This window comes from Bos indicus x Bos taurus, chromosome 15 (assembly GCF_003369695.1).
Source record: "Bos indicus x Bos taurus breed Angus x Brahman F1 hybrid chromosome 15, Bos_hybrid_MaternalHap_v2.0, whole genome shotgun sequence".
In the NCBI taxonomy this organism is placed as follows: Eukaryota; Metazoa; Chordata; class Mammalia; order Artiodactyla; family Bovidae; genus Bos; species Bos indicus x Bos taurus.
In genome coordinates this window covers 31,820,566-31,848,157 of record NC_040090.1, presented here as the reverse complement: position 1 = coordinate 31,848,157, position 27,592 = coordinate 31,820,566, and the positions used below count along the sequence as shown (strand labels likewise).

General features: G+C 53.9%; 2 protein-coding genes across 12 annotated transcripts in view; both read right to left on the bottom strand.

Annotated features, from left to right (window-relative positions):
* Positions 1-15,327, bottom strand: part of PDE2A (phosphodiesterase 2A) — a 96,871-nt gene extending 81,544 nt beyond the window's left edge. Inside the window, exons 1-2 of one of the 7 annotated variants that reach the window (XM_027562990.1) lie at positions 14,956-15,327; positions 10,661-10,891 (exon numbers count right to left, since the gene is read on the bottom strand). In XM_027562990.1, coding sequence (XP_027418791.1) covers positions 10,661-10,891; positions 14,956-15,026 — 302 coding nt within the window. In that variant the 5' untranslated portion in view covers positions 15,027-15,327. The remainder of the gene's footprint in view (positions 1-10,660; positions 10,892-14,955) is intronic. The other 6 variants (XM_027562985.1, XM_027562986.1, XM_027562992.1 and 3 more) reach the window with 6 other exon arrangements.
* Positions 15,328-25,553: 10,226 nt separating this feature from the next.
* Positions 25,554-27,592, bottom strand: part of ARAP1 (ArfGAP with RhoGAP domain, ankyrin repeat and PH domain 1) — a 61,716-nt gene continuing 59,677 nt past the window's right edge. For all 5 annotated transcript variants that reach the window (XM_027562977.1, XM_027562975.1, XM_027562976.1 and 2 more), the window contains 2 exons: positions 26,404-26,553; positions 25,554-26,161 (listed from right to left, as the gene is read on the bottom strand). In XM_027562977.1, the coding sequence (XP_027418778.1) occupies positions 26,144-26,161; positions 26,404-26,553 (168 nt within the window). In that variant the 3' untranslated portion in view covers positions 25,554-26,143. The remainder of the gene's footprint in view (positions 26,162-26,403; positions 26,554-27,592) is intronic.

Below are 27,592 nucleotides of genomic sequence, written 5' to 3'. Positions count from 1 at the left end.
TAAGCATTTATTGAACGTCTACTATGTGTGGCCCTGTGAATGGAGCTTGGGATACATTACACAAAACAGACTTAATTCCTGCCCTTTTGGAGGTTTGGGTCCTGTAAAGTCAGTACTGGGGTTTGCTTCACATGTCACAGTAATCCATTTGATCCTTACAATATATACAAAGGGGGATATTATTATGCCCATTTTTACAGTGAAGAAAATAGAAGCTTGGGGGTGATAAAGGAACTGCCTAAGGCCACACAGCTAGTACCCAGTAAGGTGGGATTCAAACCAAGACTTGTCTGACCCCAAGTGTGTTAAGTCACTCAGTCGTGTCGAACTGAGTGACCCCATGGACTGTAGCCCACCAGGTTCCTCTGTCCATGGGATTTTCCAGGCAAGAATACTGGAGTAGGTTGCCATTTCTTACTCCAGGGGATCTTCCTGACGCAAGGATTGAACCTGCATCTCTTGCATCTCCTGCATTGGCAGGTGGCTTCTTTACCACTGCACCACCTGGGAATCCCTGTGTGACCCCAAGTCTCATTCTTATTCTGTTCCTGGGTGGAGAGGGGCTCACAGACATAGTATCTGCCCTCAGAGAGCTCAAAATCTAGTTTACCTGTCCCAGCTCTTTAAGGAGCACCACTGGGAAGTGTTCCTTGAGTCCCAACTGAATCCCTGCTGCTGCAGCTCTGACTTGCCCTCTCTTTGTTGGGACCTTAGTGGGCAGAGGATCAGCTTTCATCTCCTTGCAGACACCTGGGGTCCTCCTATAAGCTCCCAGTCTTTTCTCCACCCCCACCTTGCTCAGAGGCCTCCCTCCACAGGAGGGAGTGAGGTGTGTGTGCTAAAAATACCTTAATCTCTCCCTGCTTGTGCTCTAATTAAGCTGAGTGAGTCACTACTTTAAGTAATTTATTGCTAGTTACATAATTGCTTTAATATTTGGTTCTGAGAGTGGGGAACAAAAGAGCCCCCTTCTTTTAGGGGAATCTCTGGTCCCTAGAGGGGTTTATGGCCCCTGGCGGGGGGAGATAAGAAGTGGAATCATGTTGCACAAGCCCCTGCTTGAACAATATGTGGCCATTTCCACCTTGGCCACGGGGCACATCTGATTCCAGGACAGGCAGGTTTGGGGAACACCAACTCCCTAATCTCTGTCATCCACACTGTGGATTTCTGAGGCCACCACTTCCAGCTGACCCAGCCCTTAGACCCAGGGCCGACCCTCAGGATGCTGTGGCCTGAGCATCCCTCCCCTCCCCTGGCCTCTGGCTCCTCACCAGTCCACAAGAACCAAGGCTGAGAGAGCGCAAGCCATTCCTCGGTGCCTCCCAGCATGCAAAAGCTCTGTGCCCAGGTTATCAGCTCAAGGAAAACCCAGCACCTCTCACAGCCCTGGAAGACATCACCCTCAAGGGGCACCGACTGCAGATGGCACAAGGAAAGTCTCAGGAGATGATAAAAATAATCTTTTTGTGATTGAAATAATGATGGTTATATGGCTGTATAGATTCACCAAAACTCATCGAATCATACAGTTTAAATTGGTGATTTTACTGTATGTAAATTATGCCTCAATAAAATGGATGTGAAGAATTTTTTAAAGAGGTCACACCCCCACCTTCTGCGCCATAGTATAAAAGCCATGCAGAATTGGCAGCCGTGTGGAAACTGAGGCAGAGAGATGCAGAAAACCAGCCACGGGAGGTGCACAGTAGGTGCTCACACCACAGATGCCGGTTTCATTCAGTCCCTATCAGCAAGGACTCACTAGGCACCTCCTGGGTACACTTGGCTTGATCTCATTGGCTCCCCTGCTCTCACACGGGCCCCGGGGAGGGAGCTGAACTGAGCACAGGTGCATCACACAATTTGTCTCAGTTCATCCTCACAGCAGCCCTAATGAGGTGGGCTCTGTTATCGTCCCCTTTTTACAGAAGAGGGAACAAAGGTGGCAGAACTCAGCACAGGTCCTGCAGCTAAGAAGTGAGGAGTTGAGAGCTGAACCAGGAGGCGGTGCCCAAGGCTCGGGCTCATCATCCTTCGTCTCCGCCACCTCCCTTTCCCACACTAAGTGGCGGGGGTTAGGAAGCTGTACACAGAGGATGTGCCTCTGACCCAAGGCCTTCATTAATGAGGTTTTCACGAGGCTTAGAAGTGGAGGTGGAGCACACGCAAGTGAAGATGGCAAATGAGCCTGTGAGTGAGCTCAGAGACGTGGCAAGAGGCTGAGCCGGCCTTGGGAAGGAGGGAACTGGGTCAGGCAACAAGCCTGGAAGAAAGGCAAAAGGAATCAGAATCTGAAAAATGAGGCAGAGGGCATCTAGCTATGCTGGCTGGTATGTTAAATGCCTGTTCAGGCCCTGAGTAGCCAGGGCTCCTCACAGCTATTCCTGACTCACTCTTCCTAAAGTTTCTTGGCCCTAATCACCCACTCGGAATTTAGTCATCACCTCACCCAGCACAGGCAAAAAGCCTTCATCCCCAAACTTGTAAAGACTGGTTGGAAAACCATCAGTGATGCTATGTGGCTGGGGAGTATGGAAGGGCCACCAAGACCTGGAGAATGATAGGAGTTAGCCATGAAGGGAGGGGCTGTTGAGGAAAGGTGTTCCAGGCAAAAGGAACAGCATATGCAACAGCCCAGAGTGAGAGATGCTGGACAGGTGGGGAACCCAAGGGAGCTCGACCTGGCCACCTGATGGGCATTCTGTGTTTATGCGGAGTACAAGTGTTTCTGTGTGCGTGTGCTGAATCCACATCTGTGTCGCGTGTCTGCCTCTGTATACCTGGGTTGTATGCAAGGGCACTGCAGTTCACTCTGTTCCTTCTGCGTTCAGGTCAAACTGCAGATGGACCCTGTGTCTGTTTCCTGGTGTATTTTGATGTTTCTGTGTGGGGCTCTCCATGCCTGTGGGCCGTGCTCTGCTTCTTCTTGTGTTGCTTTTCTCTTTGCTTGCACTTGTTTCCCCCAGGCCTGGAGCGGTGTGTCTGCAGCCAGGGCACTTGGTACTGGAGGAGCAGCCTGGGGCTGGGGGTGGCAATGCAGCCTCTCACAATAGCACCTAATGACTGTCAAGCACTTAGTGGGGTGGAAGGCTGCCCTGGAGATGCTAATTATCACTGATACTGAGTCAGTGGCCTGAGGCCCAGCAGAGGCTGAGAGTGGGTCCCCATTGGCACAGGGCACTCAGATGAGCTGGCTAGGCCAAGGCCCCTCACCACCCCAGCACCAGGAGGGGGCATCTCACTGACTCATCTCCCAGGGAGGCCCAAGGACTGGACTCTAAACAAGCAAGAAGGATTGAGATCAAACTCCAGCAGGAAGGTCTCAAATGGGAGGACTTTAATCCGATTTGGCAGTGGACAGATCATGTTATTAAGAGATGAGGCAGCGGTGACATAGCTTTGTTCCTGGGGGGCCATAGTCTGAGGGGGTGGCTTATGAGTGCCATGGATGGGTGCCGTGGAGTGTGGAAGCCCCAGGCGGGACGAATCAGGGAGGAGAGCTCCTGGAGGGGGATCTCGAGTTGTCACACATCCCTGCGTAGGTGGGCAGACAACGGAACTAGGGCCCTAGCTCAGGCAGATGAGGTGGGGGTGGGCACTGTCACTCCTCCCCTGACCTGTCAATGCCACTCATGTGTCCAGCCATCCCTGATGCAGCCTTCTTGCCCCTCGCTTGGGTCTCCACACCAGCCTCCTCACTGGCTCCTCCAACTCTCCTTTCAGTTCAGTTCAGTTCAGTTCAGTTGCTCAGTCGTGTCTGACTCTTGGTGACCCCATGAACTGCAGCACGCCAGGCCTCCCTGTCCTTCACCAACTCCCAGAGTTTACCTAAACTCATGCCCATTGAGTCGGTGATGCCATCCAACCATCTCATCCTCTGTCGTCCCCTTCTCCTCCTGCCCTCAATCTTTCCTAGCATCAGGGTCTTTTCCAATAAGTCAGCTCTTCGCATCAGGTGGCCAAAGTATTGGAGTTTCAGCTTCAACATCAGTCCCTCTGATGAACACCCAGGACTGATCTCCTTTAGGATGGACTGGTTGGATCTCCTTGAAGTCCAAGGGACTCTCAAGAGTCTTCTCCAACACCACAGTTCAAAAGCATCAATTCTTCGGCATTCAGCTTTCTTCACAGTCCAACTCTCACATCCATACATGACCACTGGAAAAACCATAGCCTTGACTAGATGGACCTTTGTTGGCAAAGTAATGTCTCTGTTTTTTAATATGCTGTCTAGGTTGGTCATAACTTTCCTTCCAAGGAGTAAGCGTCTTTTCATTCCATGGCTGCAATCACCATCTGCAGTGATTTTGGAGCCCCCAAAAATAAAGTCAGCCATTGTTTCCACTGTTTCCCCATCTATTTGCCATGAAGTGATGGGACAGATGCCGTGATCTTAGTTTTCTGAATGTTGACCTTTAAGCCAACTTTTTCACTCTCCTCTTTCACTTTCATCAACAGGCTCTTTAGTTCTCCCTTCACTTAGGACTTCCTAAACCCAAAGTTCACCATAGCCTGGATGACACTCTTCAGCAGTTCCAGTGCTGCTCAGACAGGGAAGCGGCTCAAGCCCAAGAGCAGATAACTAGGTTACTCACCGTGCCCCACTGGACATGACAAAGTAGGTGTTCAGAGGCAGGGCCTGGCTTCTGGCTCCAGCTGTGAGACCTACTGGCTGTGTGACCTTGGGCAAGTGGGCATACTCTCTGGGTTTCAGTTTCCCATCATCCATTTGTCCCTCCAACTCTCCATCATTTCCTGCCCTTTTCTGTGCCCCAAGGCTGATGTCCAGTGCTGCTTCAACAGGCTCCCTTATTCTCTGGCTTCCAATCTGGTTCTGCCAGTGAGGGTGGGAGGGGGTGGTGAGAAGGAAGAGGACCCAGGGTATTGACACCCTCACCCACCCCACCTCCTCTGATGGCCTCTGTAGGGCAGCCCTCATCCAGAACCCCAGCTAGGGTCTGGAGCACTCTCCTTGCTCCTCGGGTCTCTCAGATGCAAGTCTTAAGTGCCTCCACATGCCCTGTTGGTTCTCTTAATCCTACCCCACCTCTGTAATCATTGCTTCATCAAACTGCCTTCAATTAAACCACCTGAGTGTGTCATCTGTTTCCCCGACACAAAACAGTGCTAGCTCCTTGAAGGGTAGTTGAGGTGATTAAAGGTGATTTAAATCTACAGTTGGCCCTCCGTATCTGCAGGTTCTGCATCCATGCATTCAACCAACCATGGATCGGAAATATTTGAAAAAAAAAAAAAATCCAGAAAGTTCCACAAGGCAAAACTTGAATTTGCCACTTGCTGCAACCATTTACGTAGTATTTACATTGTATTTACAACTACTTACAGAGCATTTGCATTATATTAGGTACTGTAAATGATTACTAACAGAGGATTTAAAGTAAATACATGGGAGGTTATATGCAAATACTATGACATTTTCTATAAGGGACTTGTATCATTGACTTGACGGACATGAGCTTGAGCGAGCTCCGGGAGCCGGTGATGGACAGGAAAACCTGGCATGCTGCAGTCCATGGGGTCGCAAAGAGTCGGACACAACTGAGCAACTGAAATGATAAGGGACTTGAGCTTTCTTGGAGTTTGGTGTCCACAGAGGATCCTGCAACCATCCCCCCACCAGAATACAAAGGGCACTCTGTAAACATTAGTTCTCTCCTTCTAGCCCCCAAGCCCCATACCACTTGAAGTTTTAAGATAGCTCTGCATTCTCTCTGGCTTTGGAAGGATGCAATACTGGACTGCCTGCTCCTCTCCTCTGCTACCCTAATTCCTGCCCAGCCCCTAGCCCTAGGAAGCCTCCACATTGCCTCACTCAGAGTCAAAGTCTGAGCCCCCAGCCAGCAGCATCCCACCCTAGACTCCCCACGACTCAGCACAAAGGAAGCTGCCTCCTGTGTGCCCACCTGCTGTCTGCTCCCTCCCCACCAGTGCTGAACCAGCAAAACCTTGGCAGAGTGGCCCAGCCCTAGCCATTGCACTCCCATCTCCACCAGAGCATCCTCACGGCCAGTTCCCCTGCCTCCAACCCCAAATCTCCAGGAAGACAGATTTCTCTCACATTCCCCTAAGGAAGGGGAGCTCTCTGCCTCCAGCTGGATGGTCTCATCTCACACCTTCCCGCTGCCCAGGCCGCCAGGGGGAGCACCCTGGAGTTCAAAAACCTCCCCTTGCTTGATGGCAGGGGCAAAGGCATGTCCTTCTCTGGCCTCTCCATGGCAGCTACAGACTGAACAAACTTCAGAGACTTTGCCACCAACTTCCCTGCTAGGACAGGAGTCTCACTGGCTGTCTCCGTAACCAGGCTGCTCAGCCCCTGCTCATACCTGCCCGCCCCATGGACAGGCAGCTCATCCTTCCTTCCCCAGGGCAGACCCTCCCGCTATGGGGCTGCCCTGCCCACCCCTGACATTGAGCCAAGCTGGGCCTCCAGGACTCCCTCAGGGCCCAGCACTGTCTCAGTACTAAGAGCCCATGGAGAGATTTTAGGGAAAGCCTAGAATGTTAGACCACTCGAAACCTAAAAAGGTGTCTGATGAAAAGATGAGGACACCGAGGCTTCTTAGAGGAGGCCCCTCCCTGGTCCTGCCCCACTGCTGGACTCTCCCATGCTCTGCGGAGAGACAGAATTCATAGGTTCCCGGGAGGACTCTCACAGCAGGCAGAAGCTCTGGTAGAAACTTCAGAGGCAGCATCTGAGGCCTGGGAGGGGTGGAAATGCCCAGGCACAGGGGTGGCCTCCTGCCACAGACTTGACTCTCTACCCCAAGCTCTCCTCCTGCTCCAGGCTAGAGGGAGGGAGGTCTCCCAGCCAGACATAACCCCTCTTTCTGCTCCAAGCCCTGCCACCCTATCTGGATCCTGCAGTGTAAAGTGAAAGTGAAGTCGCTCAGTCGTGTCCGACTCTTTGCGACCCCGTGGACTATAGCCCACCAGGTTCCTCTGTCCACGGGATTCTCCAGGCAAGAATACTGGAGTGGGTTGCCATTTCCTGGATCCTGCAGTGTACTCTTGGGTTAATCACTAGCCTCTCTCTGGGCTTATATTTTTGCATTTATATAATGAGAAGATTGGGCTGAGAGTCCCTGAAACTTTCTAATAGGGCACAGGTGTGGCCATTAAGAGTTCCCAGGAGAATGGAAGCTAGACACCTCTCAGCTATGTCCAGCATTTCAATATGATGGCTCAATATCCTGGCTGGCCCTACCTGAGTCTGAATATAGAGACAATCTGCTCCTTCCAGGGCCTTCACTGACTAGGAGCAGGCCAGAGTCCCCAAAGGGAAGCCCAGTCCCACACATGACAGCCCATTCAGCCTAAGTCTACACACATCTTTTCTCTTTCTTTAGACAGGTGGTACCCAGGAGACAAAGTGTTGTCGCACAGAGTTGGACACAACTGAAGTGACTTAGCAGCAGCAGCAGCAGCTATACTTGGGGTGTGGCCTTGCTGTCAGCAGAGCAGGTATTTGAGCCTTCACACATACCCACTCATCTGTGCTCTCCTGCTTGGACATGGACACCCACATACACAGACACAGACATATACACACAGTTTTACAGAACAATGTGCATAACACTCTATACACAGGTACACATACACACAAGCCACACCAGCAGGCATATACCCATCTAACAATACATCGGGCATAAGAATGGACAGTCACATATTCATGCATACAAATATGCCCACACTTCTATACAAACACTGATCCAAACGCTCTCACCTTCTCACATACAACTGGAAGGTCACATTAACACACACAGAAACACAAAGAAACCAACCAACCTCACCCTCACCTCAGTATCAGGGAAATCGCCATCCAGTAGAAATCCAGACACTATCTATAATTTCAATCTAAATCCATTTCCAAATCTAAACCTGCCCCAGAACTGTGAGGAACAAATTTCTTGCCTCCAGGCTCAGCCCCTCCAGTGTGTCTGTCCTTGTTGCGTGGGGTCCAGCCTCTCTTCAGCATCCCTATCTCTCTAGGTTACTTCAGCAGGACCCTCTTACCTTCCAGCACAAGGCAAGTGGAGAACAATGGGTTCTGCTCTCCCTACTCTTCATTTCTACTCCTTATCCTTCAAATTTGAAGACCCAGGCTAGAATGGACTTATGTGATAGCACCCCTGCTGGAGATCTGTGGCATTACAGCACAGCTCTAAGATAACCTGGTCATCACTCCCCAGGCTGTAGTGGAGGGCAACTGTTAGAAGGGAGAGAAAGAAGAGGACGTGGGGGGCTGTCGGGGGTGGGGGTGGTGGTGGGGGCGGGGGAAGGAGAGGTTGCGAAGAAGTGTACCAGAGGAAGAGGAGCAAAATTCTGGGAGCACCAGGAGTGGAGTTCAGAAGCCTCAGGCCATCTCGGGCTTCTCCACTTCTATCCAATGAGTCCAAGCCTCCCCAAGACCAGTTCTAATCAGTCCTGCCTCTGCTCAGAACCCTTCGGTAAATCCTGGTGAGCCACAGCAAGAAGTCCAAACTCAGTCTAGAGCTAGGCCTCTGGGGTTGACCAATCCATCTCTTAGTCTCATATCCCAAGGAACCCAACCCTGGCCTTCTCACCTTTGAGCCAGGTCTTTGCTCAGCTGTTCCTCTGCTGAGATGTCTAATTGTCCATATCTTGTCTGTCCTTTGAAGCCTGGCCTCTGCCATCTGGGACAATAATTCATGGAAAGGGCAGGAGCTTTAGGGGCAGACAGAGCTGTGCATCACCAACACAATGGACATGAACTTGAGCAAACTCCAGGACATAGTGGAGGACAGGGAAGCCTGATGTGCTGCAGTCCACGGGGTCACAAACAAACAGTTGTACACGACTTAGCAACTGAACAACACTGACAGGTCTGTGCTCTAGGGATTAGCTGAATACCTCTGGGCCAGTTATTTCCCCTCTCAGATCCTCTGTCTCTTCATCTAGAAGACAGCAGTCTCTTGGGTTTGTGGTGAGGATTAAATGAGATCATAGATGTGCAAACAGTGCTCTGGAAGCTGTAAATTTCTCTGTGAACGTGTGAAGAGTCATAATTATGGCTTAATCCTTTTATCCCTGCCCCCTGCACCTGCCAACACTCAGCAGGCTGAGTGATCCCTGAGGGAAGGGATGCAGGCTGCTTCACCTTTGGGGCCTCGAATGTTCCAGCATTCACCAGGGCCTGCCCCAGCCAACCTCAGCAGCAGGGCATGGATTTGGATCCAAGGTGGCAGTACAAAATGTACTCACTGCAAGTTCACTCGAGACTACAACTCCCAGAATGACTCACAGACTGTCATGGGCGTGGCCACAGACTTGAGCCCTCATCAAGCCCTTTCCGCCATTGTTTTCCCTGGGGATTAATCTCAGCCCAGACCAAGCAGCCTGGGGAGGTGGTTACATGTCTCTAAGGCCCCTCAGCTCCTCCCACAGAGCATCCACACTTCTCACCATTCCCACCACGACGGCTCCATTTCAGACTTCTTGTCTCACCCACAGGATGACAGCTTCTGGGCTCTCTAGCTCTGGTCTCTCCCGCTCCAGCCCCTCACTGAATCTTTCTAAAAGTGTAGGTGAGAGTGGGTGTTTCATAATGGCAGCAGCTAACCTTTATGAGCACCTGCTGCATGCCTGGTGCTAAGTGCTCCACTTCCAGATTCTTCAGTCACCCTGCCAGGAAAGTACTGTTATTCCCACTCCATTATTCACATGGGGTTCAGAGAAAGAAGTCACCCAGGATGACACAGAATAAAGTTACTGAAACTGGAAACTATATCTGTCTGCCACCTTCTCAATCCTGTTTTCAAAGCCCCCTCTGAACCCAAGATAGCCATCCAAAGAGTGGGAGCCTGGAAGCCCCAGGGTTCTCATATCTCAGCAACCACACTGTTGGGAAGTCCTCCCGGTTGTCTAACTTAAATCCCTCCTGCTGCACCAAGCCCCCACTGCTCCCTGTTTTTCAGGGTAGGCAGTGAGAAGGGTGACTTCAGGGACTTAAAGAAGTGGGTCACATCCCCTGGGACCTGGCCTTTCCCAGGGAACGGGCAGCTGAACAATGGGAGATAAATGTGTTGAAAACATCCCTGTTACTAAATATATCTACTTCCCTGAGAGGATGGGGGTGCTGACAGGGACCCCACGGCCCCCACCCTAGAGGCCACAGTCCTGTGGTTCAGGCATGCTGGAGTGTTCAGAGCAGCAGACCAGGCTACTCTGGCTGTCCCGGGGGCTGGGGCAGAAGGGGTGGGAGGCCAGCATGGAAGGGGGTGATGTCTCATCCTCCCAGCCAAAACTGCCAAGCTTGGGCTGGTTTATTTGCATATTGCTTTGCATTCATTTGCATGCCACTTTCTGGAAGGGGCTCACATTCTTCAGCCGCTGCTCCTCCCTTACTTCCAGAGTCTCCATTCTCAAAGGAGGAGGAGACCCTCCGCAGGCCCTGCTGGGGGCACTGGGAGAGACCGAGAAGTTGCATAGGGCCTACATGTCAAAGCTGCTGGAGGACCCTTTGGTGGCAGAAAGTGCCTGTCTTCTAACTTCCATTCCCTTACTTCTCTCCTGCTCCATCTCTGCCCAGTCCTCCGCCCCCTGCCCTTGAACTTCACACTTAGGCCACTTCGAACGTTGATAGTCCTCACATAAACAAAACCGTGTTTGCGCTCACCTCAAGGTCTTTGCATGTGGCATTCCCTCTTCCTGGAGCTCTCTCTCAGCTCTGTCTGGAGAAGTGACTCTTCCTTTTAAGGCCAGCCCAAGGCCCCTCCTCCTAAATGTCTTCGTCTGACACTGGCAGAGGTAGGAAAGACCACAGGCTTCCCTCCAAGTGGTCACTGGCTCTGTCCCTCTCCCCGCAGGGCTGCCATGTTTGGTTGGGCAGCAATCCATTGAATGGCTGCTGAACGAAGGAAGGAATGAATGAATCCTGACCCCTCTCCTCTGTATGTCTGAGCCCCTCCAGTCCCCTCTCCCTGAGGACATCACTCAACTGCAGGAAAAACACAGCTAAGTTGTGCCTCTGCCTCCAACTCCCCCTCCGGTCCTGGAAACGCCCTTCTTCATGCCCACAGTCTGCTCTTGTGAAGCCAGGTGATTCTATAGCCCCTCTGTGCTGGTAGGAAGTTCTCCTCATTGTCTACCCTCACTCCCTACTCTGGCCATGCCTGCTTCTTTATTCTTGGAGAGGGCTCAGGGACTGCTCTATCTCAGTTTTACCATCTATAGTTGGAATAAAGGCTGCTAATCTCTCCCCTCTCTCTGCCCAAGGCGTGTTCCTAGCACTACTGAACTGCCATGCCCCAGCCTGGCCCTGCTTAGAAAGGAGAGTGACCCTGGATCAAGAAATGATGCAAGGCCAGGCAGCCTGGAGTAGCTGAGCCCACAAGGGAAGGGCTGCCCAAGAGGGAAGGAATGAGCATCCTGACCCTGGGGGCATGTAAGCAGAGCTGGACAGATCTGAGGGCAAGCTGTAGAGAGGAGTGGAGTAAATGCTGGACAGTGGCCCAGATGCTCTTTATGTCCTCCCCCAACCTGGGAAGCTGCACTGTGCTGGGTGCCAAACCCCGTGCTGTGAGTGAGGTGGAGAAGCACAAGGAGGTGGTCTTGCCTTTGAGGAATTCCTTGGCTTGCTGGATAAGGAGCTCACACAGGGGACATCACAGGGGAAGGCTAAGTTGGGGCTGCATTTAAAAAATATATATTTATTTAGTACTTATTTGGCTGTGCCAGGTCTTAGTCGCAGCATACAGGATCTAGTTCCCCAACCAGGGATGGAACCCAGGCTCCCTGCACCAGGAGAGTGGCGTCCCAGCCACTGGACCACCAGGGAAGTCCCATGGTGCTTGATCCTGCACCATCAGGGAGAAAGACTTCAGGGTGGGTCATGGGGTCAGAGGCAAGAGGGAACCAAGGAGGGCTTCCTAGGGGAGGTCTCCTATTCAGAAACCTTTCCCTAGCTCCCTAATTTTAAGAGGAAAAGTCTAAGCCTCTATAAGCCCCTTAGCCTGGCAGTTGAGACCCAATGGAATCTGACCCCTCTGTCTCTCTCTTCCTCTTTTCATCTCCCTTCTCACTTCTGCCAATCCAAACTCTGTCCATTGAACACACTGCACTTTCTCACATCCACCCACTTTTATAGGCTTTTTTCTCTGCCCTTCCCTGCCCGGGAAATTCTTATCCATCCCTCAAGATCCAGCTCAAATGTCTCTTCCTCGGCCACCCTGACTTGGTGTGGGTCCCCCATTCCCAAGACTTCTCTCTGCCCAGCACTATTCCCTGGAGGGTTGTAAGTTTCCACTTCTGCCTCCCTCATCAGACTGGGCACTCCCTGAGAGCAAGGTCTGGGTCAGTGTGCTCTCTGTGTCTTCAGAGGCCAGCCCGCTGGGCACCAAGCAGGCACTGGGGGATCTCTGTTGAATAAAGGAATGAAGACATGAATGACTGAATGCAGGAATGGACGCAGGCCCAGTGGGTGGAAAGGCCGGAGCAGCAGAAGCCTGAGGAGTGCAGGCTGGACCCAACAGCAGCACGGCTGAGGGTGAGACTCCCAGTCCATTAAGGCTGAAGGAGGGTATTGCTGGGAGTCCTGCCTCCCCCATTTGGCTAGATCCCAGCCAAGCCATCAGTAATCCCCAGGGACAAGAAGCTGGAGTGGGAGGCAGGAAGAGTAGCAGGAGGAGTGCTTGGTGGGCAGCGGGAACTGGGAGGTGCAGGAGTGTAAAGGCAGTTAACCCTCACAGAGCCATCTAGCTCAGGCAACCAAGAGGTGCTGAGCAGGCCTGAAGAGGAAGGGACCTGAGGCTCCAGGTCCAGCCTGGCAGCCAGAGGAGAGAGTCAAAGCAACAGTTTCGCTTTCTCTGTCTGGGAAGAGATGGCTCCAGTATCTCCAACTCTCTGCCCGGCTATAAACCCTACCAGGTCCCTCCACTACCTTCCTTGTCTCAGCCTTCCAAGAGCTCTTCCTTTCCCACATGTATACCCTCTGAGGTCCTGCCACTGCACCCCCAACTCTAGCCCAAGCCTGAGCCACCTCCACGCTCCCTTGCCCCTATCCTCTCTTCCAAGCGCCCAGAACTCTCCCTTCAGAAAGCCCCTGGTCTCATCTGCCTCTCGGTCCAATAGGCCCCAGATGTCCCTGATACCACAGTGGTTTAGCCTTCACACTGGTCTCCTGGCCGCCACCCTTCCCTTCCAGTTCAACCTTGACAGTTCCATTGAGGCAACTTTCTAAATCCCAAAACTGATTATACCCCGTGTTGTACAAAACCTTTCTGGACTCCCCAGGGGCCTTAGGATAAAGCCCAAGAGGCCTGGAGGTCAAAGTCCTGTAGGATATGGTCCCTGCCCAGCCCTCCAGCCTCCTCATGGCTCCAGGCACATGCCCAATCCTAACCCAGGGCCTTTGCTTATACTATGCCCACCACCCCCACCTGTTAGCTTGTTCTTGGTCTTTACTGCTTAATTGTGTTCAAGCTATTTTATGTTAGGAAGCTTAAGAGGCCCCAGAGAGCAGAGCCATTATTGCCTATTTGTTTTCTCCATCTCCCCGCAGGGTGTAGAATGAATTGTCCTGAGCTCATGGAGGTGGTCACACATTTAGCCACCCCCGCCCAGCCTTGGTGGGCCACAGTGTCCCAGCTGTGTCCCCAACCACCAGGGAAGGAAACAACCACCCACACACACTCAGATGAACACACACATATAGACACACACACATACCAGCCACACAAGCACCAACATACACACTCATGCACACTACGACCCATGATCACACACCCACACAAGAACACTTAAGCTAACATAGACACCTACATAACACACACACACACACACACACACACACAGTAGCACTAATATTCAGACACCAATAAGCATACACACAAACATGAATACACATAGAATCAAATGACATGCTCAATATTGAGTCATTTTATTTTGCAGACACAGCACACATATTAACATGCATGCCAATACACAAATTCAAGTGTGTGTGCACACACACACACACACACACACTCTTACCTAAACTCTCAAGAGTCACACTGGGATGCTCACACACCCTGCTGCATAACCAACCACCAAGGATCCCTACATGCCCTTTGATACCCTACATGTTCCCTTACACCCCAACATTTATACACAAACACACACACACCCCCTCACATAGCCTGGCTCGGACCTGCACTATCACTGACTTGGAGACACATGTCACTTGCCTGCTACCTCGGCAGCCCTCAGATGATGGAGGGGCACCTCCACGGAGCCCCTTCTGCTCACCTGCATATGTGTCTCCCTGCACGTGGGTGCTCACGAGGTTGGTGCACAGGAGTCTCATTCCAACCAGCCCCATGGTTCTCTCTGGGACAGGGGCTTTGGGGACAAACTTGCCTAGACTGGTGACTCTGAATCCCAATCCCCATTCCATGGAGGGCAGTTCCCCCAGACCTTCTCCTGCTCCAGGGCCACTCTTATTCATAATTCATGTTCTCTCTCTCCACACACACACACACATACACACACACCCTGGTCTGGGACATCATCCCTCTCCAGGGTCCTGAATCAGTCTATCAGACTCTGGAGCTCCTTGGAAATACCCTCAACGCCCACCCCCCACCCCAACACACACACTCCCCACAGAACTCCCCCACCCCCCAGCCTCTGAAGGGATGGTTCACGTTCATCACCAACCCCTCTCCTAGCCACCAGCCCCTTCTATGGGACCCCAGCCGCAACACATCCTAGACTTATGTCAGGCACCCCCGCCCTACACAGAGATCCCACCCCCTCCCCCCCTGCCGCCCCCGCCATGCTACGGTCCAGCAACCGGGCACCCTGGAGCAGGATCGATGTTCCCACGTGGCTCAGCTCCACACCAACCCCAGCTCCTTGGAGGGACTCCCAGGACCCAGTCCACAGCACCTCCTGAGCCACTCACCCAGACCCCAGCCCCTCAACAGTACTCACGGCTCAGCCGGTCGCGCAGCCGGGTACTGCTGGCTCCTGCAGAGGATGGAGTGGCCGCATGCCTGCCCCATCGCTCCTCATCGTCTGCCTCCCCAACCAGACTAAAGTGGCACCTCACCCTGTCCACCCTGCCCGGGGCTCCAGGCAGGGCGCCTGGCCCAGCAGGCACGGGGACCAAGAACAGTGGCCTGTCCCCGACTCAGCCTGGACTCAACACCCCAATCCAGCCCTGCTGCCCTGGCAGTTCCCGCTTCTCCCGCTGTCACCGCCTCTGCCGCTAGGCTGGCTCTGGCAGGAGGTTGGAGCAGGTCTGATAATGCAGAAGGGGGAGGGAGGAGGGAGGAGGAACCGAGAGACCCAGACGGAGAGGGAGAGGAGGGAGGGGTAGAGAGACTGGCTGGGAGGGAGGAAAAGAAAGACACACACAGAAGGAGAGACTGAGAGAGAGAGACAGGGAGGCACAGAGAAACACACCAAGGAGAGGAGACAGCGATCAGAGCCTCATAGAAATCAAGATGGAAATACAAAGAGATCAGAGAGGCATAGGGAAAAACACACACAGAGGAACACAGACCAGGGAAAAAAGCAGAGATGGAAATGGAGACACAGAGAGAGAAGCTGACAGAGGAGCCCAGAGAGACAGGTGTGAGGAAGAGGGATTTTGAGGCATGTGCAGTTCTTGTGGGCCAGGATGGGATCTGGGGATGAGGGTCAGGTGAATAACTGGAAAGAAAGCTCTACAACTGGAGGCAGGAGATAGGGGTTCAAGTCCTGGTTCCACCACTAATTTCCTCATTTATTCACAAACCCCTACCACTGGCCAATCTCATCAGATATGATTCAGATTGTGCTTTGCCTTGGAGAAGCACCCAGGCAAGGGGAAGGGGGTACTTGGATGTATGACAGAGAGGAAGGTCTGTGGTGCCTAGGGGGAGCCCAGCAGTTGGCAAGCATTTCCAAAAGAGAGGACATCAGCTGGATTTTAAAAAAATATTTATTTGGCTGTACCAGGTCTTAGTTTCAATCTTTGATCTTAGTTGTGGCATGTGGGATCTAGATCCCTGACCGGGGATCGAACCCAGGCCCCCTGCATTGGGAGCAGAGTCTTAGCCACTGGGCCACCAGGGAAGTCTCTCAGCTGAGTTTTTTTTAAGGCAAGGAGAGGGCCCCAGGAAAAGGGGGTGTATTCCAAGATAGAGGAGCTATATGTAACCCTCAACAGTAACCCTTCCTCTCTGAGCTGTGGGGGGAGTAACTCCTGCTGCACATACCAAGCTCCAGGCAGAAAAATCCATGAGGCTGAGTGGAAACCTGACCCTGCTGAGGGGCATGGGGGTGCACAGTAGTGGGGGGTGGACAGGAATGACTGGGCTTGTGCAGGAGGCCTGCCCAGGCTGAGTGCTACAGAGGGCAGTTGTCTGTGGCTTAGGAAGTGTTAGGAAAGAAAATGTGAGGGAGTTTTTGCTTCACATTGTGGCCTCAGAAGGTGGAATTTTAGATCTCTGAAAGCTGTGGGCAAACTGCGTCCTCAGCCAGGCCCATCCCTAGGGCCTTGCTCCTCCACACCTGCCAGCCAGGAAGGCATTCTATGGGCTCAGAAAGCCAAGGCCCTGGACTATGTCCAGTCCTGGCCTCTCATAGCTCTCCTTCACGCCCTGAGGATCCTGGCAGGAAGAAGCTGAGTCAGAGGAGTTCAAAGGAGGGTGCCTCCCGGAGGGGTGCAGGTGCACTGAGGCCTCACTTGGCCCTCAGCCTTCTTTCTGTTCTCTTGCTCTGGAAACGATGGTGGAGTCCTCATCCTCAAAAGTCTCCTGGGATTATGCTCGCGCAGGTCAGGTGGCAGGGAGGGTCTCCTCCCCATCCCACTACCACACCAGCCTCCACAGCTGTCCCACAAGTAAGGAGTCTGTAGTAATGAGGTGCAAGATTCAGGACCATGGGCCCTCCAAGGCTTAGAGCCAGGCAGGCGGGAATTCAAACCCCAGCACTGCCATGTGCCCTGGGCAAGTTCACCTCTCTGAATTTCACTTTAGTTTTCTCATCTGAATGATGAGTGACTCAAAGAGTTATGAGGTTTGGGGAGTGTCCATCGAGTTTCCGGTACATAGTTCCCTCCGCTTCCCTCTCCTAAAGAGGTTGAATTGATGGGGCCAAGGGAGTAACAGCAGCAAATGTTGGGGTAGGGGTTGCTGCAAGGCAGTGTTGGGAGCGGGGAAGTGAGGAAAAGGGAGAAGCCCTGAGACTGTCCGGGCCTGCACTTCTCTCCTCCACCTAGAACCGGCTTTCTAGACCAGCCAGGGCAGGAACCAATGACCCAGCGCAATTACGGCGAAGCCCCGCCCCACAGCAGGCCCCGCCCCCGCCTTTCTCCATGGTGCTGATCGGCGCGTGTCGCGTTCACAGGCTCTGGCCCGTAGTGTGCCAGCATACACCATTTTGGGGGGCTTGTTGCGGGGCTGGAGAAAGGTGAGGGGAAGCAGGACGCTCCTGAGAGGCGGGGGGCCGCCCAAAGCGATGGGAGGATACAGCCTCTGGGATTCGGCCTCCGCCCCGCGCCCACCGCCTCGGAAGGACTGCAGGCTCCAAAGGCTCCAGCTACCTCCTCATTGCCTAAGAAAGCCGTTTCTTCTGTGTCCTCCCCGGCCCCTCCCCTGTGGCTGTTTCCCTCCCACCTTCCAGCCGGCCTCTCCTTTGTCTCACTAACTGATTTTTCCTATTTTTCACCCCCTCACTGGAGCACTGGACCCTGTTTCCCCTCATTCTCCACCCCACCCCCACGGAGCATGAAGTCCACCCCAATACACCAACCCCTGAGTGCCAGCCTTCTCTCTGGAGCTCCAGATGTCCAGTACAGGCTACCTCCTGGAAAGCAGCTATGCTCACCATTATATCATCAGCGTGGCTACCCACTGAATGCATCTGGGAACATCTCATTAGGGCCCTAACACTCACAATACTCTATATCCAATATTGACATCTTTTGTCTCTATCAAAGGCATCAGTAAATGTCTAATCCCCGGTCTGGAAACTTCAAAGTCGCTTTGCCTCTTCCCTCTCTCTCCTTCACTTCCTCTGTCAAATCTCCCTCTCTTCCATCTACCCCTCCTTGCCCCGAGCCCCAGCTTACTTCCCCCCTTCCCTATCATTCTCCAGCCCCTTATTCCAACTCAACCCCTTTATTCCACCTTCACCCAGCGTCAAAAGCACTGACTTTCTAAGACATCCAGCTGGTCATATGACTCTTCCTCAAAACGCTTGCTTGGTTCTTAGTGCTTTCAGGATAAATGTCAAGCTCCTCAGCCTGACATTTGAGGGCTCTCATGATCGACCCTGGCTGACCCCTCCATCATCTGCTCCAAGTGGAGAAGGATCTGGTCCCTAAGGACACGCTGGTCCTTTCTTCCTCCTTGATTTGGTACAGTCTGTCTCCCTTCCTAGGTTGACTTCCCTTTCTCTCACCTTCCTTTTCTCTGCCCATGCAAAATCCTGGCCCAGCCTTTCTGAGCAAGTTCAACACACACCTACCCCCACTCACAGTGGATGATAGGCAGGAGGGATCCCTGGATTCTGGGCAGGGCAGGCTTGGCTGACTCACCCCCCTGACTTGCCACCTGTCCCAACATCTCATTCCTCTGCTCAGGTTCACCTCCTTTCTCCCACTGGATCTCATCTTCCTCAAGGACAGGCAGCAGTCCTTTTCACCCTGGCACTGGGCCCCTGCCTTCGAATGGCCTCACCAGGTACTATTGAAAAATGTTAATGGAGTAAAGTAGGAAGGCGACACAAAGAGAGTGTGGAAATATGATGGGGCACTTCGGAGCTCGGTCCAGGACACACTGGAGCCTCAAAAAGAGGCTGCAGGTGGATGTGGGGACACAGGTGGTGTGTGTTTGGAGAGGGTGCTTACTGACCTGCTCTGTTGGAATCCACCCTCCCTGCCGGGGAAGACTGAGGCTGTGGAGTGTGAAACAGATCACTTCACTCCAGAGTAAGGCTGGTAATTGGTGGAACATGGATTTCACGGAGGGTTGGCCTGAAAACCCCTGGGTGACTCCCTCTGGCTGGGAGCCAGGATGTCCACATCTGGGTCTTGGCAACAGGAGCCCATCAGGGGAGTGGGGGAGCCCTCACAGAGAAACATCTCATGGTGCTTCTCCTCCTCAGTCGGAAGCTGCCACCTGTGGCTCCAAGGACAATGGTGAGAGGTGCACCATGTCCTTGGCAACAGCCTGACATAGTTCCCTGCATTGTCACATTAAGCACAGACCCCACCACATAGTGGTGACAAGGCCTTTGCATAAACGAACAAAATCCACCACTGCTTCTGGAATGGCTTCTTCCACATTTCAGGAAGGTGGCTTTGGGGATGCAGGAATGAGGGCTGAGGCACTGTGGGCCTACTTCAGGTTCCCGGAGCAGCCAGAGGTGCCCTATGGGGGAAGGAGTGACCTCAGGAGGGGGGCAGTAAGCTCTCCATGTCTGCTGGGCAGGGGGATAAAGCGGTGGAACAGACAGAAAGTTTAGAGAAGGGAGAGGCAGCCCCTCTCAGAAGCCTCCCTTCCTACCTAGACCGCCCATGGATGGGGCGGGAGTGCTGAACTGGTCCAGGGAAGATGGGCAGATTTAGGGTGGGCAGAGAAAAGGCAGAGCAGGAAGTCAGCCTGGCATGGGGCTGAACCAGACACTTGGCAGTGCCTTCTGCCTAAGATTGAGGTCACCTCCTGGGATGTGGATCAGGCAGCTCAAGATGCTAGAGGCAGCAGAGGCCAATCCCTCATTGTACAGATGGGGAAACAGGTGAGGGAGGGCAGAAACAGGTCCAGGTCGCAGGGAGTAAAGGAGAGGGCTGGGCCTAGGATCAAGGACTCCTGGTCACTGCCCCACCAGACTAGCTCCTCCTCTTGTAATCTTCCTTCTCCCGCTTTCAGCCAGACTGAGGGCTGGGAGGGAAGTCTGCAGATACAGCTTATAACTCAGGAAAGGGATCCCCAGGAACACGTCATTTCAGCAGACACAGGTCAGAGCAGAAATGACTGTGGCTTCAAACTCTGGAACTGCTGGAGCCCTGGCCCAGCTCCCTCACTTCCACCACCCTCCAACCCAGCACACTAGGATTGTCCTTGCCAGGAGGCCCTGAGCCACCCACTCAGCCCTGATCTACCTCTTTCCCCTTAACTCCCTGCACCTGAGTTGGGGGGGAGGAGGGGGTGTGACTCAGTGGGATAAAGGCAGCAGCTATATTTGAATGATTACATAAGCTAAGAGGGAAGCAGCTGCAACGTGACTCCATCAAGGTTGGGAGAGAAGTTGAGTCTGGACCCAGGAGGCAGGGTCTCCTTCCTGCATTCTGAGGTTCCAAGCTGGGTTTAGACAGGACTCTAAAAGGACCGGAGAAGGCAATGGCAACCCACTCCAGTACTCTTGCCTGGAAAATCCCATGGACGGAGGGGCCTGGTAGGCTGCAGTCCATGGGGTCACTACGAGTCAGACACGACTGAGCGACTTCACTTTCACTTTTCACTTTCATGCACTGGAGAAGGAAATGGCAACCCACTCCAGTGTTCTTGCCTGGAGAATCCCAGGGACAGGGAGCCTGGTGGGCTGCCGTCTATGGGGTCGCAGAGTCGGATACGACTGAAGCGACTTAGCAGCTTAGCGACTTAGACCTGGAGACTGCAAGCTAGTTTATGCATTGCTGTACTGCGAGAGGTTTTCTCTAGGGCGTGCGAGGAAGGCTCTGTTCCCTCTCCATCACCTAAGAAGCCTCCTGACGTGTAAAGACCCTAAGGCCAGACCTAGACTAAACCCTAGATCTTCCCCCAGGAACTCTTTACAGAAGGAAAGACAGAACTGAAACATAGCTTGTCACTGATTTGGAAAAGAGTGCCTGCTGGGGAGGGCACAAGGCATGAAGCCTTGGCTCACCGCCCAGCTGGAGAGGACCTGTGTTCCCGTCCCAGCCCTACCGCTCACCAGTCACCTGACACTGCTGAGTCTATGTCCGTCTCTTCACCGATATAATGAGAACAAGAGGTATCTTTTCCATATGGTTCGTTACAAGGATTACATAAAATGACACACGCAAACCCTTAGCCCAGGAGTGGTGGGTGCTTCATAAAGGCTTATCAGCACCATTATTTACATCATTCTTACTGCCAATGCTAAGGACTGGCTGGAGACCTCCCCGGTGGCTGAAATGACCCTTTTGCCCCAGTAACAGCTGATCTGAGTGGAAGGTGGGAGGCCAGAGAGAACTGAGATCTGAGACAGGAGCTTGGCGGACGACCTGTGTGCCCCTGGGCAAGCCCCTGCCCTCTCTGGCCCTTAGTCTATAAATGAGCCCACAAGATCCCCAGGTCTGGAGTTCATATTTGCAAAAAGACTTTACTCCACTGGGATTAGTGGCTTGTGGCACTGGAAGCTGCAGTGGAAGTAGAGTTGGTCAGGATGCCGGTGATCTGGGGGTGGTGTGAGCTGGAGGCGGGCTCGGCAGCCAGCACTGGGCACCAGTACAAGGCCCACCTCCTTGGGGCCTCTTGGCAGCTCCTCCTGGGGTCTCCGCAGGACCCTGGAGGAGGAAGGCTGCGCCCACCTGGGCTGTGTTGCCATGACGCTGGTCTCCATGGTGCTAGGCACACAATCCTCCCTTCACCCAGGAGGAGGAACTGGAAGTGACAGGAGCTGAGGCAGCTTAGGCCCTGGGGCCTGCGAGCCTGGCTCTCTCTCCATCAGTGCCACAAGCCACTCAGGACAGAGGGCAGGGAGGAAGAACACCTTCCAGCTCAGAGGGTCAGAGGAGTGACAGAGAGGGACTCTGACCGAGTGGAGGAAGACACACAAAGGAACGGCAGAGATGGGGGAAGGTAGGGAGAGCCGGAGACTAGGCGAAGGGTGGGGTGGTGGGGAAGAACTCACTGCAGTCACGAAGGGGGAAGTGCCTCCCAAGCTGGCAAGCGGTGGGAGGCGCCATCCAGCCCATCTCTTTGGTCTCAGCGTTTTGAGGTGGGTGGTGGTGGGAGGACAGAGTGGAGGAGGAGGAAGGGCAGGAGGGAGGGGGGCAATTTTCCTAGAGAGCTTTGTGTGGGGGGGTGCTCACACACGTGCAGTCTGTGTGCGCGTGTGTGTGTGTCTGGAAGTTCAGGAGGAGGTGTGCAGGCAGTGTGTGTGTGTGTGCTGTGTGCGCCCGTGCCACTGTGTCTCCAGGGTGATAAATACAGCAGTAGGAGCTATAACCAGGGCAGAGAAAATGAGGAAATTTCCATAGGCTGAAAGAGGCGTGGGAGAGGGGAACATCCTAGGGCTGAACCAACTTGGGCTGACCAGGAAACCCTGTCCCTGACAGCTCTTCCCTGGCCAATCTCTAGCTGGATTCCAGCAGTCTGGGTGCATACACACACCCTAAGTGCGCACAGTGCAATATGATGGAGGCGCAATCCAGGACAGCTTCCTGAAGGAGGTGTCATACTGGAGGAGAGGTTGGAGGTTCATGCCAGCTACACTTATGAGTATGATACAGACTCTCCTCAGATCAAAGACTGGGTCACTTAAGTCACAGAGTGAAGGGAAGCTGGTTGGGGAAGATCCCAACACCAGAGGCCAGGGGCACAGGTCCCAGAGTGCCCGTGGTGCACTAGGCTCCACTCAAAACAGATGGCTCACTGTGGGGCCACATCACCTTGCCTGTGGCTCATGCCAATCCCTCTCCCAGAAATATCTCCCTCTCAACTCCACCTGCAGAAACAGCACCTGTCCCTCCAAGCTCCTCAGAGTCTTCCTGATCAGTTTCCCCCAACCAGAAGAGCTCTTCCTTCCCCCACCCCACCTGTTCACCTGCTCCAGCTTTTTGGTGTTCTGTGAAGCCCTGCATGCACAGTAAGTGTTCAAGAAAAGCTTGTGGAATGAAAACATGCTGGTCCTGGCAAGGACTCTGGGTGCCATGATGTCTCTCCAGATGTATCTGGGAGGGGATTATTGAGGGACAGTGCTAGGGACTTCACACTTATTAGCTCATTTAGTCTTCCCCTTAGTGGGTGCTATTAATATCTCCAAAGTACAGAACAGAACACTGAGGACCCAAGATCTTGGGAACTTAGCCAAAATTAGTGTGTAGACGGGAGTGTTGGCATCTTCCCAGTTGGCATCCACACCCATGCTTTTATTATTATCTATCTGGCTGTGCCAGGTTGTGGCATGTGGGATCTAGTTCCCTGATCAGGGATCGAACCCAGGCCCCCTGCATTGAGAGTGCGAGGTCTTAGCCACTGGACTACCAGAGAAGTCCTGCACCCATGCTTTTCAAAACCACCAGTTGTGGGCAGGGGGCTTGGGAGCAAGAGCATGGGGCCGGGAAAGAAGGCCTCAGCTCCAGACCCCCCTTCTAATCCCTGGGCTCAGGGGGAAGCAAGGAGGAGGCATAGTCCACCTTCCCCTCCCCCACCCCATTGATTTCTTGTGGAGCCCAGGGGTCTCCTGAGGCCTGGAGGCCCTTGACAGCTGGATGGCTGCTGAACACTTTGCAGGGTGGACAGGTTGAGCAGGAAGGAGGCAAAAGAGAGACCGACACTCTACCCCACCTCCCAGCCCTCCCCCAGCTCAGCCTCCTCTCCATCTACAATGCCTTCACCCCAGAAACCTGACATGCCACAGCCTTCTCTCCCAGGGCTCTGCATGGTTTCCTGCCGTTAGGCTCAGACTTGGGTTGACCCCAAAGGCCTGTCCCCCTCCCCCATCCCAACTTGCACCCCCTCCTTACTATGTGTACCCAGCAAGGCTTCTGGTCTTCAGTGCCAACTTAGGGGCACCTCCTCCTCCAGCAAGCCTCCTCCCTCTCCAAGAGCTGCTGCCCACACCTTGGCAGGTCTGGCTCCAGGTTCCTTATATTCATCTCCCTCAATCCAACTTCAAATAATATGTGAACAAACCATCTAAGGTCCCAAGGGGCCCCATTTCTAGAAATCTTTGTGACAAAGACCAGCAGAGCCTCCTGCCCTAATCCACGCAATACTGCTGTCTTTGCCATGTTTCATCAAGTTGAGGCCCCGGAGGCTCCTATTGGGATGTCATCCCTGATCCCTAGGAAAAGTACTTTAAGCTATCATTAACTCTACACAGTTCAGATCCCCTTCCCCAGGAGACAAATGGGGCCACTTATGAGAAGGGACAGCAGAGTCAGAATCAGGAGTGGAGGAAGGAGAATCTCCCAAAGTGGGGCGGTAGAAATGAATCACAACCCTGATTCAGGAGAGCTGTGTGACCTCGCACAAGTCGCTTCCCTTCTCTGGGCCTTTCTTCCTCTGCCAGGATAGCGCCTACACAGGCATTGACCCGCAAAGGCCTTTCCTCCCTCCTTCGGACTCCAAAAGCCTGGGAGTCCAAAGCACTTCCTCCATTGTGCTGCCTTCCAGAATATCACCAGCACTAGGGTCAAAAGCAGGGCCAGGTCCCACCCAACACTCCAACAGACGACAGCCACAAGAGGGCCTTCCAGAGTCTGTGCTGGGTGGAACCAGCAGTGTCGAGTTGTCCATGGCTGCCCTCTGGTGGCCCAGTGCAGTCACTGCAGCCTGTCTGTCCCTGAGTTGGGGTAAATGACACTTGGCAGCCTAGCAGGGGAGTACCTCCAGTCTCACCCACCCTTTCTCTGGGGCACAGGGCTAGCTGGTCAGTCCAAGGTCAGATCCAGGGAAGAATTCCAGCCCCAAAGCACTTGGACAAGAGTCTTATCTTAGGTGCAGGTAGGATGGCCAGCTTGGTCTGGAGCAGCCCACCTAAGACAAAAGTTGCCAAAGAATCTATTTCAGTCTGGCATCCACTTTCCCTTCCCAAGAGACAGGAACAAGAAGCCTGGAGTCCAGGTCCCCAAGACCCCCCTCCACACCAAGGCCTCCCCACTGAACCGGATCAGTCAGAAGTCATGTGATTGACCCACCCCAACCCACTTTGCCCAGCCCCAGTGGCTTAGGCTGGGAGGTCAGCCTGTCTGCCCGCTGGTCCCCGGAGAGAGGCTGGTAATGAGGCTTTAGGCAGAGGCAGCAATGTGGTGTCTGGCACCTTCCCAGGGAGTCCCAAATTCGTCTCTGCACCCCACTTGCCAGGGCCTTGTCTTCTTGGAGGAGACGGTCAGGCAGTGCCCAGTGAGGGCAGCTTCCTGGCCCAAGGCAGGGCACCTCTGGAGGGGTATGCACAGAAGCCCAGGGTAACCTGAGGCCCTTCTTCCTAATATAGCTCTGGTGCCTCTGTGACCTTGTGTCTCTAGAGGGGCTGACAAGCTACCCTGAATCACTCATATGCCACACACCCAGCCCCTGGCTCAGAATCAGGCTGCACAGCAGGGCAAGTCCAGCTGGGGTCTGTCCTGGCCAGAGTCAGGACCCGCAATTCCCAGCCTGGCTGCACAGAAGTACAATGAGGGTGGCCCGGAGCCCAGCCGGGGCTCTGCCTGGGGCAGGCGGAGAGTGTCTGAACAGGGGAGAGCCTAGAGGGAGCAGGGCCAGGTCCCCAGCTTCGGGGCACAAGGCATTCACCTCTGGACCTCCTGGCCCCTCTTACCCTGGGATACTGGAAACCCCCAACCAATTACAGACCTCAGCACCAGGGGATAAAATATACAGATATATTTATATTATCAAAACGTCCCCAAAGTGGGGAAGGGGCACCGGGCAGCCTAGGCCCTCCCAGTAAGCCCAGACCAGAAGAGGGGCAGAAGTCCCCTAAGTCCAGTTCTCAGCCCTGTACACATTTACCCAGAGCTCCCTCCCCACCCCAGCTGAGTGTTCCTTCAGAGCATCCACTTTCGGCTGTTCTGGAGTTTGTGGCCAAAGGGTGGGCTCCCTTCCAGCGGGGGCCTCGGGACCTCGAGCCTCTGAAAGGACAGCAGCCTGCCAGGGTTTCTGACAGATGCCCATCTTTCCAACCCCTCCAAAGTCAGGGTGGGTGACCCTATGGGAGAGCAGGCCAGGAGGGCTGAGCACCTGGACAGAGCAGGTAAGGGATTCCTCCTCAGGCAGACCCTGCTGCCTGCCCTGCCATGTCCTGGCCAGGAAACCCCAGGCTGCAGTCAGGATGAGGGGCGTGGAGATGTGGCTTCCTCAGGCGCCCCCTGCTGGCTCATGCCAGGCACGCAGGGCATGAGGGCGTCTGCCCAGGAAGGCTTCACGGCGGCGGTGGCATGGCAGAGTCCCAACAGGGCTCAGACGTTTCGGAGAAGCTGTGGGAAGGCAGAGAAGCCCAGATTCCATGAACACATTTGTGAAGACTCACAGGGAGTAGGGGGCCAGGGACCAGCAATAAAGGGGGCTCCCGTGAACCTGGTGAACCCAAGGGACCTGTCAGGGCTCCCAATGAGGACGGACAGATGGGGCCGGAGGGCACTCAGAGAGGAGGAACAAAGGTAATTCAGGGAGAAGCTGGGTCCCCAGACACTGCACACAGGGATGGAGAGCCACTCACAGAAAGGGGGTCCGCAGAAAAGGCGGCCACACTCCGGCGCATCTCATTCTCACTGCCTCGCAGGGGGATCAATGAAATGCTGCCCAGCCGGACCTCAGGCGCTGCCCGGGACACGCGTGAGGGCTCCGAGGGCCACACCAGGCCGTCGTGCTGGGCAGCAGGGGAGAGGAGGGGCGCTGGGCCTGGGCTCGGCTTCCGCTGGGCCCGGGCTCGGCTCTGGATCCACCCACCCTTCCCAGAAATGCCTCGGCTATGATCTGAGGTGAAACCTTCTGCTTTGATCCGAGCCGATATGAGAAGCAGCTGCTAGAGAACATGACTGTGTCTCCGGCAAAGCCCAGGCAATTATATTACTCAACAACTCTCATTTCCAGGCCCACAAGCAAACCACTCCAAGAATGCAGCGCCAAGAAAACAGTTCTACAGGAACAAGCCTGCTTCCTTTCACCAGAAACCCAGAAAGCTACAGAATCCACTCTGATTCCCTTTAGACGCTGACTACCAGGAAGCTCAGGGCTACAAGAGCTCAACCCGAGGCCCTGGTACAGTCCTGTCTCCCTTTTCCCCAAACGATTCTGAGTTCTCATTTAAAAAACCTGTTTGGGGACTTCCCTGGTGGCCCAGTGGAGTCTGTGCTCCCAATGTAGGGTTTGATCCCTGCTCAGGGAATCAAGTGGAGAAGGCAATGGCACCCCACTCCAGTACTCTTGCCTGGAAAATCCCATGGATGGAGGAGCCTGGTAGGCACCAGTCCATGGGGTCGCACACAGTCAGACACGACTGAAGTGACTTAGCAGCAGTAGCAGCAGCAGGGAACGAAGATCCCACATGCCGTGAGGCCAAAACAAAAACAAAAACACACCTGTTTTCCAGCCCACCCCTCTAGCCCTGTTCTGGCTTCAAGTCCTCTCCAACCCGCTCCCACATAGCCCCCTGCAGCAGCCACCTCACGGGACCCCTCACCTCCAGGCTCAGCCCTCAGTCCATCCTTCCCTACAAGCCGCACCCACAATAAACCCTCTCAGACGCAAACCTGCACACCACTCTTGCATAAAAAGTCTCCCTTAGAACTGCCGACTGACAAGTTCAGCTTTCTTGGCGTGGCCTTCAAGACTGAGATTTGACTCCCAGCAACCTCTCAGTACCAGTGTCTAGCACTCCCAGGCTTCTCCCTTTATGCCCTCTTGGA